Source organism: Oncorhynchus nerka, linkage group LG28 (assembly GCF_034236695.1).
Source record: "Oncorhynchus nerka isolate Pitt River linkage group LG28, Oner_Uvic_2.0, whole genome shotgun sequence".
NCBI classification, from domain to species: Eukaryota; Metazoa; Chordata; class Actinopteri; order Salmoniformes; family Salmonidae; genus Oncorhynchus; species Oncorhynchus nerka.
The window spans coordinates 80,934,010-80,946,392 of record NC_088423.1 but is presented as its reverse complement, the minus strand read 5'-3'; the positions used below and the strand labels follow the sequence as shown (position 1 = coordinate 80,946,392).

At 43.5% G+C, this 12,383-nt stretch overlaps 2 protein-coding genes across 4 annotated transcripts in view; both read left to right on the top strand.

The window, feature by feature from the left end:
* Positions 1-3,273: 3,273 nt before the first annotated feature.
* Positions 3,274-6,874, top strand: sdr42e1 (short chain dehydrogenase/reductase family 42E, member 1). 3 transcript variants are annotated; one of them, XM_029639826.2, is made up of 3 exons: positions 3,274-3,366; positions 3,750-3,815; positions 4,435-6,874. In XM_029639826.2, exons 2-3 carry the CDS (start codon positions 3,754-3,756, stop codon positions 5,531-5,533), a joined length of 1,161 nt encoding a protein of 386 aa, XP_029495686.1. In that variant the 5' UTR covers positions 3,274-3,366; positions 3,750-3,753; the 3' UTR covers positions 5,534-6,874. The 3 variants fall into 3 exon arrangements, with proteins under 3 accessions (XP_029495686.1, XP_029495687.1, XP_029495688.1); XM_029639827.2 differs by having other exon boundaries at positions 3,295-3,366; positions 3,699-3,815; XM_029639828.2 differs by lacking the exon at positions 3,274-3,366 and adding an exon at positions 3,429-3,467.
* A 532-nt stretch (positions 6,875-7,406) lies between these two features.
* wtip (WT1 interacting protein) overlaps positions 7,407-12,383 on the top strand; it is a 37,848-nt gene continuing 32,871 nt past the window's right edge. The window contains exon 1 of the mRNA XM_065013173.1: positions 7,407-9,449. Coding sequence (XP_064869245.1) covers positions 7,934-9,449 — 1,516 coding nt within the window. The 5' untranslated portion in view covers positions 7,407-7,933. The remainder of the gene's footprint in view (positions 9,450-12,383) is intronic.

The following is a 12,383-nucleotide window of genomic DNA, read 5'->3' as shown; positions in this document are numbered from 1 at the left end:
TCATGTACTGGAAAACAAAACTAAAGTTCACGAGTGAGCCTTGCATAAGGGACCTCACTTGTAAAACACTGGAGCCTTGTGGTTAGTGATGGGTCGTTCGCGAACGAGTCGGCTCTTGTAGGTGAACATTGAGAGCCGGCTCGCATATCAGAAGAGCTGAATCTATTTATAAAAAAATAAGATATAAAAAATCTAACGATTTAAATGAAAATAATTAACTAATTCAAAGAACGAAAAAATAAATAAAATAATATAGGCCTAAATGCTCAAGCGCACACACATTGACTGCCTGCTCAGACTAACAGCCTCACCTGTTGTTCCTGTCAATCAGACACGCAGTGTCAACCAATGAACCAAAGATGCACGAGAGAGGGCCGAGCCAACTCACTCACTTAGCAGCGGAGGAGGGAGAGGAAGGACCGCTGTGAAAATAACATCTGGAAAATGAGTCGGACGCACAGTAGCATTTGGATGCATTTTAATAATGTAGACAATATTGGAGCACAGTGTAGAATTTGCAAAAACAAAATCTAATATAAAGCTAGTTCTACGCACAACCTACACCGGCATATGGGAACTGTGCACCCAACTGTGACGCTAGCCGTAGCGGAGCTTCGAGAAACTAGCTGGCCTGCTAGTGATAGTGGTGGAGCCAGCACCTACACACTTGGAGATGTATCCACTCAGTAAAGTAGGCCTACTCCGCGACCCATGACAACGCAGTCTTCTATGGACCAGTTTATGCCAAAATATGTCTGTAGCAAAACAAGGCCTAATTGATATTGCATTGGCTAAAATGATTGCCATCGATTTACAGCCATTTTCGATCGTGGAGGACAGAGGTTTCATAAATTATAGCAATAGTCTAAATCCAATGTACACAATTCCAAACAGGAAAATCCTTTCAAAATCACTTATTCCACAACTGTATGAGAGACTTCAGTGCGGGAAAGAGTGCTGGACATCAGGGGTAACCACTTCTTACATGTCGGTTACATGTCACTTCATTGAAGATTTTTCGATGTCTAGCTGTCTTCTGGACTACTTTGAATTCAGCGACAGACACACCTCAGAGAACTTGGCAGAGGAACTGTTGAGAGTGGCCAGAGAATGGCAAGTAGATGGAAAAGTGGTCTGTTTTGTTAGCGACAATGCAGCAAACATAACCAAAGCCATGAACATTTTAAAATGGACCCATCATCCATGTCTTGCCCACACAATCAACCTGATTGTAAGAGATGCTCTGAAGGTGATAAAGCCCACGGTGGACAGTGGTAAAAGCAGCTGTGGAATACTTCCACAGGAGCACAGTAGGTGCTGAAAACTAAAGTCTACACAACGCCAGCAGGGGATGCCTGAGCTGAGGCCTGAACAAGACTGCACTACAAGGTGGAATTCAACATTTTATGTTGAAACGGTTTCTTGAGTCAAAGGATGCCATCATCTCTACCCTGGCCATTGTCAATGCACCTGTTGATGCTCTGACCCAAGAGGAATGGGAAGTGGTGGAGGTGTGCAGAGTCCTGGAACCCATTGAGCAGGTCATTGTGGAGATTAGTGGAGAAAGGTACAGGAAGCAGTTATTACTACATCATTATTTAATCCAATATTATATATGTATAAGCAGTAGATGAAAATGTAGTATCCGTAGACAAAACATAAACCTGAACTAACAAGTTTCTGTTCTCTCTTTTTAGCTATGTGACACCTCAACAATTATACTCCTGTTAAGGGTCTGCAACGAATCACAGCCAGTCGCCAGAGAGAAGCAAATGTAACCACAGGACTTGACAGAGTTGATGGACACCCTAGGTTCATCAATGGCCAGAAAGTTCCACGGAATGGAATATAATCACGTGCTATTAGAAACCTCTGCACTTGACCCCAGGTTTAAGAAGTTAGCCTTCAGTAACGCCAGAGCGATTGATGAGGCTCTTCACAGAATAACCTCAGCAGCAGGGAGGGACAGCCCTAGCAGTCAGCTGGCTCAGGCACCAGGGCAACAGGAAGAAGAAGGATCAGATGGAGCAGAAGCACCAGCGTTAGTGCCACAAACATCTGCTGTTTGGATGCTGTTTGACGAGAGAGCAACTGGGTATGCAGCATGAAGGAATCCCTCAGCAGATGCCATAATGGAGGTCCCATCCTATTTGGAGGTGCCCTTCCAGAGATCTGCAGATCCTCTGAGCTGGTGGAAGAACAAGGCTTTTGTCTTCCCACGGCTTACTAAAGTCATGACAAGGAGACTGAGGAAAGAAACCGCATCAGCCCCTCGAAAGTGAGGCAGCTTGGATTTCTGAATGCAAATCTTTCATAAAAGCAAAATATAGTCAGCATTGCTGTGTGCTGTTGGTTATAACATGGCAATCAAGAAGAGAGAGAAAAGAGGGACCAGTTTAATGTTTTAAGTGGGATGCTGCAGTTTTGCACATTGTTATGTATTTTTCTTTGAAATGGTGCAATATTCTATTATTATGCTGTTCAGATTGTATTTGTTTTGAATGGTTAGATTTATATGCACTTTGTTTATATACATTAAGTTATACTTTAATGTAAATGTTTAATAGCATTATTTTTCATAACAAACCAATGCATTTCTAAATAAATTGTGGTTAAGGTAGAGTAAGATTTCCTTTAATTAGAATTGTTTTAACACCAATCATGGTCAAACTATCGCAAACTGTTTGACTTGAAAAAAGACAAAACATATTTGTTTAAAGAGTCGTTTGGGAGCTAAAAGAGCCGTCTCTTTTTGGTGAGCTGAGCCGAACGAGCCGGCTCACTGAAAAGAGCTGGAATGCCCATCACTACTTGTGGTGTATGTATGGGAACTGTTGTACATTTCAGATACACTGAAATGGGATGTTCCTGTGACAACATCCTGAATTGAGGTCCCTGGCAGGGACAACATATACAATCCCTGATATATGGGCTCCTGAGTAGCTCAGTGGTCTTAAGGCACTCTATCTCAATACTAGGGGTGTCACTACAGACCCTGGTTCGATTCCAGGTTGTATCACAACTGGCCATGATTGGGAGTCCCACAAGGCGGTGCACAATTGACCGAGAGTCGCAGGGTTAGGGTTTGACCGACAAGGACGTCATTGTAATTAAGAATGTTCTTAACTGAATTGTTAAATAAAGGTCAAATAAAAAAATGTTTTAAAAAAGCTCTAATTCTCTGTCAATAAAGAGGAGTTACCTACCACGACAAAAGTGTAAAGTAGGAAGTTTGCGTAGCCCATGCACTAACAAGTCATGAAACCGCTCGCAATTCCTTCCAAGAATTCCACTAGCTCCGCCCAAGGAAGTTGTTTGTAAGCCTGTCACACCCCAACGATAAGGTTGCTACGTTATAACGCCAAGGTAAAAGCCTGTTTTTCAATTGAAATTAAAGTGTTTGATGTTCAATAGCCTCGATCACAGCCTGTAGACCAGTAAAATATGTCAGCGATCTGATTGATACGGTACAGGTTTACACAACTGTCATTGTCGTACTCTTATGTAGCTAAACTAGTTTGCATCAGATGTTGCTTCATGAAGCTAATGTAGCCAAACGTCAAGGTAGCACTATCAAGTAATAGGTCACAATCTTACAAGTATGGCTACTGTAGACGTGATGAGGTTGCAAGTTGTTATACATTTCGGCACGTGTCTCTTTTACAAATTCAATGTGTTAATTCATGCTCTCTTTGAAGGTACTGTGTGGTGTTATTTCAAACACAATGACCTTCAAGTTTTCTTTTCAGTGAAATGGAAAAGGCGCGAATATGCACGTTTTTGATTACCGGTGGCAGTGGATATTTTGGTTTCCGGTAAGCCCATCAAAATATACATATTTTACATTGTTGCCTATACACAGTCTTCATCGCATCAATACAGAAGAGAACTTCTACATTACCAAGTGAATGTGCAAAATAATTCGGTACCGGTAGTTCTAAACCCCACTAGGGGGAGTTATCATACCAGTTATTCAAATTATGTTATTCACTATTGTCTATTTATTCTGTGTTACATACTAAAGTGGCAGAACCTTATCACCCCATCAATTGAATCCCTGCTAACAACAAATTGTTGTGACTTACTAATGGTAGCTTAATAAGCCGTGCTTAATTTGGACAGGAGCTCACCGGAGCTGAGTACCAGCACATCAAATGTTCTACTGCTTAAGCTCCTGTTCCTTTTATAGAATATGAGCTCAAAAGTATTGTGGAGCTCCTGCACCTAAATATAAACAGTACTGCCACCCAAAATAACTATCTGCACCTATTTCAGTCCAAGTCAAGCACTGTTCATAAGTAGGCTAATGACTTTCCTATTTCGTTTTTAATGTTGAACTGAACATTCCTAGAATATCCCTCACTACATGTGAAAGGTTTCCCTATACTCAATATTCCAGATTAACAGGATCACTCTATTCTTCATTTCTTACAGCCTTGCCTGCTCACTACATAAAAAGGGAGCTAAAGTCGTTCTGTTTGATATGAGCCCACCCAGCCTAGAGGTTCCAGAGGGCATTGTGTTCCTAAAGGGAGATATTCGTGAATATGCTCAGGTGGAGAAGGCGGTCACTGGCATGGACTGTGTTTTCCACATCGCCTCCTATGGCATGTCTGGCAGGGAGCAGCTGAACAGGAAGCTGATTGAAGAGGTGAATGTCCAGGGCACAGAGCATGTCCTCAGGGCCTGTGTAGAGGCTGGAGTCTCCAGACTCATCTACACTAGCACCTTCAACGTAGTGTTCGGAGGCCAAGTCATTGAGGGTGGTGACGAAAGCCTCCCCTACCTACCTCTCCATCTCCACCCTGACCACTACTCCAGAACCAAGTCGGTAGCTGAGATGGCCGTGATGAAAGCCAGTGGTACAGAGCTGAAGGACGGGACAGGTGTGTTGAGGGCCTGTGCTCTGCGTCCAGCCGGTATATATGGGCCTGGCGAGCAGAGGCACCTGCCCAGGATCGTTGGGTACATAGAGAAGGGGATATTCAGGTTTGTGTATGGAGATCCAAGAAGTTTAGTGGAGTTTGTCCATGTAGACAACCTGGTGTCTGCACACGAACTAGCTGCAGAGGCTCTGATGTCAGAGCACCAGCACCGCTCTGCTGGACAGGCATACTTCATCTCAGATGGAAAACCTGTCAACAACTTTGAGTTCTTCAGACCTCTGGTGGAGGGTTTGGGTTACTCTTTCCCCAAACTACGTCTACCCCTCTCTCTCATTTACTTTGTTGCATTCCTCACTGAGATGATTCACCATCTCATCGGCCCAATCTATAACTTCCAGCCTCTGCTCACACGCACAGAGGTGTATAAGACCGGAGTGACTCATTACTTCAGCATGGCGAAGGCCAAGGCCGAGCTGGGTTATGAGCCCCAGGAGTATAACCTGGAGGAGGTTGTGCAGTGGTTCAAGAGTAGAGGTCACGGAAGAAAACCTAGGGGTTCACGTCTCCAGCGACTGATACTAGATGGTCTTCTATTAGCAGCTCTAGTAGCTCTGGCCCTTTCATACCTCCCAGTGGTTGGCAGTTAATCAGCAGGCAGTAATAAAGTGATACATCTCAATGGCACATTTAAATGTTGAAACTTGTGCTATACTAGTGGTGATGGATTGATTAGTTTTCCTTTTATTAATTACAATGTTGGCAATTTGTAAAATAAATAAATAATATTATTATTATTAACCTGGAGTAGACCTGTTCAAATTAAAGACCACATAACCTTGTCTTAATAAATTACCATGATTGTGTTTTGTGTAAATTCCAACAATGGGGGTGACCGGTATCCTAGTGGTTAGAGCGTTGGGCCAGTAACCGAAAGGTTGCTAGATCGAATCCCGACCTGAATCCCGAATCTCGAATCTGTCATTCTGCCCCTGAACAAGGCAGTTAACCCACTGTTCCCCGGTAGGCCGTCATTGTAAATAAGAATTTGTTCTTTACTGACTTGCCTAGTTAAATAAAATAAATATATATACCTAGTTAGATATACTAACTTTCTCTAAACTTGATTATGCATAAGAGACATCTCTTGGTGCAGATGTCTATTGGTACAAACAAAATTTGGTCCCACTTTAAATGAAGTACAACTTATAAAGCATACATAAAGACTTCATAAGCACTACATAAATGCTTAAATAATCATCTATAACCATATGTCATAAAGAGTGACAACCATTCCCACTGTAGGGTGAATTGCCAAATGTAACAACACACCATTTAATCCGTTTTTTATTTATTTTAAAATGTAACCTTTATTTAACTACGCAAGTCAGTTAGGAACAAATTCTTATTTACAATGATGGCCTATTTACAATGACATCACAATGGCATTTCCTATAAGGGAAAGAACAACAGATTTTTACCTTGTCAGCTCGGTTACTGGCCCAATGCTTTAACCACTAGGCTACCTGCCGCCCTGATGACATACGCTTAAAGATGATTTGTGACGCATTGATGTAGTGCTTATGAAGCCTTTATGTATGCTATACAAAACCCTTTAGAAGTTGTACTTCATTTAAAGTGGGACCCAACATTTACATTGGTTTTGTTTTTACATCTCATTTGAAGATGGTAATAAGCAATATGACGGACAATGTATTGATGTTTAACACAAGACTTTATGCATTTTTTTTATACTGTACAACTTTGAAATGTTTCATGATGACCAACAGATTTTTTGTCAGTGTGTGATATCTTTTATCAGACGTGCTGCTGAATTCCTAACCTTTCTGGTTGTTTTGTGACCAAATCCTAATGGGGATCAATAATTTGTTGGTATCTGTAATAACATTTCCTATAGGGGATATTTTTCTTTATTTTAGTTGGATAATGGTATCATAATATTATTGAATAAAATTACACGACTGACTTGATTTGTGATTTGTGTTTGTAATGAGTTGCACAAAGTAATAGGCTAACTTCATAAAGAAAGTGGGGACAAGTCTCAGCTTAATCATCACACATTATATAAACTTTTTTGTAACTTATAAAACATCAATGTTTTTGAGAGAATGCAATATTTTGCTGTCAAGAACAAAATCATAAATGCGAGTCATGCGACAAATAAGAGATGCATAATCTTGGTGGCAAAAGCCCTTTGTTGATAGACAGAAGAGAAGCCTTCCCTGCATTCGGCATCTAAACTACGATACATTGTGTCCAGCACTTAAACTTTGATACGTGTCCAGCATGCTCTAGAAACCATCCATTCTAAAAACAGTGAAGCTGTTTCTGTCCCGAAACCGAAAAGGGCAAAGGAAGTTGGGCCAGGTGAGACTGGTCCTTTGTGCAGTTTTTTTTAAGGCTGAGATGAATACAGCCGTACTCTAGGGAGTATTCTTTTTTCAAATTTAGGCACCCCCTTGCTGAGTTGGTAGCAATCATTGTTTCGCTCCAGCATTAACCACATTCCAGAGAGGCGGAGTGCACCCCGTCCACTTCCTCGCATTCCTTCTCCAAAAACGAGTCCCCTGCGCTAAATTGTGTTTAAAATGGGTTTTGGCGCACTCTGTCTCTTTTAATATGTAAGATGTGGCTGTTAGTGGTGCATTGCAATATTTTCTCGACCTCAAATTTAAATGTGAGGCTCTTTTGGAAAACTGGAGAAAAACTTGACAAGGGAAAATTCCTCCGCGCAGCGCGCCATTGACTGTAAAGATCTTTCAATTTAACAAAAACTGAAGTTGACAAACGTATCCTGACGTTGAAACTTTGTGATAAGGGTTTATGTTTTCGAAGAAAAAGATCATGCAACGCTCCGAGATTTCCAAGCACACTGGCTGTTCAGCAAACAGGCGACGACGCCTGGATTGAGCCTGCGTTTTGTTATGATTTCCAAGTGAAATGCAATTACTGCTATCTCTCACTCGGTAGTCGGTTTGTGGACTAGTGCGCTTTTTCTCTGAACTTGTTCGTCGCCTCCGGAGCAAACCATGGATCACTATGAGGAAGATTTGGGACTCCGGGCGAGTAAATTAATGGAGGACCTTTCCTTATATGAAGCATACAAGGATGGAATGTACAGTTTAAGGAGGGACATGGTTATCAACCCCGATTTGGATTTTTCGTCTCCAACGATACCCGAGCAGAAAAGTACGACAATGAATGGCAACTCTGTGCCTCAGCAACAGACACACACCGTTGAGAATTACATGACTGGGAATAAAGTGTACACTGCGGCTCCCGTGCGCCCCGTGAATGACAATAGAGCCGTTCCTGTGGATTATTGCACCCCTCAAAGAGACATAGTTTATCCTAATGAAGATAGCTATTGCACCAAATCCGAAATTGCTTTGCCGTGTTATAGCGGCGCGTCCGAGCGACACAGGAGGTACTCCTTGGAGGTGCTGGGGCATAGGTACAGCACTGGTAGCGCGTACGATGGAGTGGTTTTGAACAAGCCAGTACCTTCGCCTGGCAACAGATGCAACAGTATATGTGTTACCACCAACCACGACGGCAGATACAATGCAACCAGCCCGCGGTCCAGTTTCGTATCCTCCCTCTCCTCCCAGGAGCAAAGCAAACATGCAAGCCCTAGGTCGAGCATCAGTAGCCCGCGCACGAGTCTGGTGGTACCCGGGCAAGACAAGTATACGAGTCCCAGGTCCAGTCTGGTACACTGTGAAGGGAGCAGTGCCCTCAGCCCCCGGTCTAGCTATGCAAGTACAGCCAGCGACACAAGTAAACATTCCAGCCCAAGGGCCAGTCTGAACAGCTATGAATGCTGTAGTAAGCCCAGCAGTAACCGCACCAGCGGCATCAGTATGGGCTACGACCAAAGGCACATCAGCCCCAGGTCCAGCACAGCGAGCCAGTATTCTTGTACCACCAGTCCACGCTCTAGCTATTCAGATTCGCGTTACATGCCTGTGGAGAACCATGATCTGGAGGGTGCAGTTTTGCATGGCATACCGGTGGCCAGTCCCCGGTCAAGCATCTGCAGCCAGGACGGGTGCGCAAGACCCGGGACAATAGCTAACTGCGTCGTTAGTCCCCGGTCCAGTATCTCCAGTCACAGTTCCAGAAGTTCCCAGAGCTCCAGGGGATCTATGAGCACCTACCCAGATCTCCAACTGCCTTCACCCAGGTCCTCAATGCTGGGGACTGGTTTGCAGGAGGACATACTAACACAAGATTGTGGCGATACCAACGGTGTTCATAGTCGTATCCATCTCCAAGCGCTCTCTGGGATGCCAGAGGCCCTGCCACAGCATGCACCACAACAGTCAACCCAGGCAGGGATGAACACAGAGGTGACCGCTGGATCACCATCTTCTTCTTATGGGCTCCATACGAAAACTCCAGCCTCAGGGCAGAAGTTTAAACTACCTTACCAGGTGACCCCATGCCGGGAAAGTGGCCCAAGCCAAGCAGAAAGGAGTCTGGAAGCACTCACCTTGGAGCTGGAGAAGGAGTTAGAAATGCACATGAAAAAAGAATACTTTGGTAAGTGTAACTCCTCCTATGAACACTGTTGATTATAAGGAACAGTATGAGAGTGCAATGAAGTGAGAATAAAGCTTTAAAATAGAAAAACGAAAAATGAAATGAAACAATATTTTGATTGATCTTGGTATTTTTTTTTTTTAGACTACTTGTAAACTTATGACAGCTCCCTAAACATGTCTCAATAAGAGGTCAGAATTAGGCTATTCTTACACAAAGTCAAATGAATTAGTCAGGTAAAAATGTAAAAGGGCCAGACTACATCCTCCACGTTCCATGTGTTTGGTGGTCTGATAATAACCCTCATGGTTATGAACTTGAACTCTGGTGCCCTGTGGTCCATACATGTGTGAAAGATAAGTCAATTGATGGGCTTCACTGGGTTACTTCATCTTCAGCTGGGTCACTAACCTCATTATAGCTGAGCACATGTTCATTGGCACAACACAGGTCAGGCCATGGAGATTTGGAAACATTTTCAATTATAACACCTAATTTTATTGCTTGACACAAACATCTCATCACTGGTTCTAGTTGATTTACCTAATAAATATTTTCCCTTTGATAATGTGTTTACACTGAAGATAATTTTAGTTCATTTGAAGCATGGGCTTTAACCTCTTAGAGCGCAGTGCAAAAACTAAACATACATTTTTAAAGTTTAAGAATATTATCTTCACATTACATTTTGTGTTGTCATAATATTTGGTGTGTTTGGTATCATGGGAGGCTGAGGCGGCGTTAGGCTAACTGGAGCATTAACTGAGTGATCAGGCCCATTTTGTCCATGGAGCCGGGCTGATTGGTCAAACAGTGTTGTGGCTTGGCCACAGCAGCCCTGCCACTGATCAATCAGAACTGGCTGGTCACACCTGAGGTAGCCCTTTGCCTCAAGTCCTTGGGTGTTTTGTGAGGTGAGGTGGGGGGTGGGGGGATTCTGTCCAGAGAGTTACTGGGGATCCTTTTCATTATAAAATCACAGTCCTGATCATCATCTCCGTACCTTGCACAGCAAGTGTAATAACAATAGTATAAGAACATAGTAATAACAGCCTAACTACATTACCTATTGACATAACAGGGATTTTCTTATGTGTAAAAAGTCAGGTGTTATTAATTGTTGTTACTCATGTTACTACAAAGCAGCTATTTTGTAGTGCTAAGTAAATCCATTGTTTACTATTCCAGTGTAGTTGTGGAGCTTGTAACGTTTGTCTGTTTAATCGTCATGCTGTAGTTAAAAGGGGCCGTTGAACATGACTTCAGCCTAGCTTCACTGAGCTTTGTTGTCATCTCATCTAGTGGCTGGTTGCAACCTTAACAACTAACATGTATTCCATAATGCCAACAACGACTCCCTCTGTGGCAGATAAGAGTGGCTTTTGCAGGGAAATACACATTTCTGTTTTGGCAGAGCTAACGTTTACACAGCGCTGAGTGGGGCTGAATGGAACCTTCTGTTCTGTCCCAGGGAGCGAGTAGATACCCTTCAGTGATTCAGTGGTCTTGCTGTTTGGTGAAAACGCCCGGCAAGTCGGACACTGCAGTGGGCATTCTCTGGAAGACTTCTCTCTGCCGTTTCTCTCTGTGCATTCCATAAGATAGATTTTTTTTGTTCCTTTTTTCTCCATGAGTGTGCTGAGCTGAAACTTTTTGCAACATATTCCCTCCCTGAGACTTGAAATCATTGTTTTTGAAGGTGTAAACTCTCCCCTCCCACAGGAAAAGTAGGGAGAATCTATCCACCTTTTGAATGTGCTGATGGACAAATGGCTGCAGTCTGAGAACAGAACAGTGGTTTGATTTTGTTTTCCTCCAGTACACTGGCTGGCTCAGAGTGACGCGGAGACGGCTGTTCATTTGTCACAGAGGAGCAGGTGAGAGCTGTAGAATGTAGCAGACAGAAGCCCCTCACAGTACGCTGGGCCAAGAGAGAGAGAGCCAGCTCTGTTTCCATGGCGACAGTGGAGAAATTGATCGCCCGGGCTTTGAGGTCTGTGCTGTCACACTGCGTTGCTCTGCTCTGTGCTCTGCCTCACTGCAGGCCCCTGTGTGGCCTCTGTTTGTTGTGGTGGCGAAGGAGCTGTGAATCAACAGCTGGCCCGGGACAGACCAGCATTGAGGCCTCCAGAGCAGAGCTGCCCCGCCCCCGGCTCGCCCCCGCCCAGACCCCCCCACGAAGCCCTTCATTAACCAGCCAGTGGGGAGTCGGGCAGCACCAGACACTTGGCACACGATCTTGGCTCGCAGGCCAGACATGGCGGTCGGGGGTCAAGTCTGATCACCTGCTCAGAATAATAATGACGGTATAGTAATGCTACATGGTTGACTCAGAAAGGGTTTGGTCAACTTTTACTGTGTTGGTGGTGGTGTCAGTCACCCCAACTCTCAACTCTCGCTGCAGCCGCTCTGGAGGGCAGTCTGAGCTACAATGTATGGCTTAGAGCTAAATGGAGCAGAGGAGCAGATACAATTGCTCTTTTGACAAATACACTTATGAATACACAAAACAAATAGGCAGCTAAATGTTTTAGGGCCATTGGTAACTCTTGTGTCAGTTGATACGTGAACATAGCTCACATTAATGATACATGTTCATGATGCATTAGCTTAATCACAAATTCACTCTCATTAGTGAAGTGTGAGTATTTTAGCTCCCTAACATGAATATGGGAAGTGTTTAGAGTGCTGCCATTACCCTTCCAACAATAGACCATGAGTAGAGAGAACACACTGTCCCTGGCCTGCCTGAACAACAACAGAACACAGCATAATCACTTAAATATTGGGAGAGATTTTCAGACAGAGTTTCTGCCTCATTTCCAGTTTCATGCCATTTCTCTAACATCTAGGTGTGGGACAAACATTGCAGGTACATCAACACAATGATTTCAAGTACACAAACAAATTGAATGTTACTATTTCTTATTAGTT

What these genes read in the sequence shown, in the direction of transcription:
- sdr42e1 (XM_029639826.2), top strand. Translation starts at nt 3,754, where the DNA reads ATGGAAAAGGCGCGAATATGCACGTTTTTGATTACCGGTGGCAGTGGA. An exon ending in AGTGGATATTTTGGTTTCCG is followed by an intron (nt 3,816 to 4,434) that starts GTAAGCCCATCA and finishes CATTTCTTACAG; the next exon opens with CCTTGCCTGCTCACTACATA.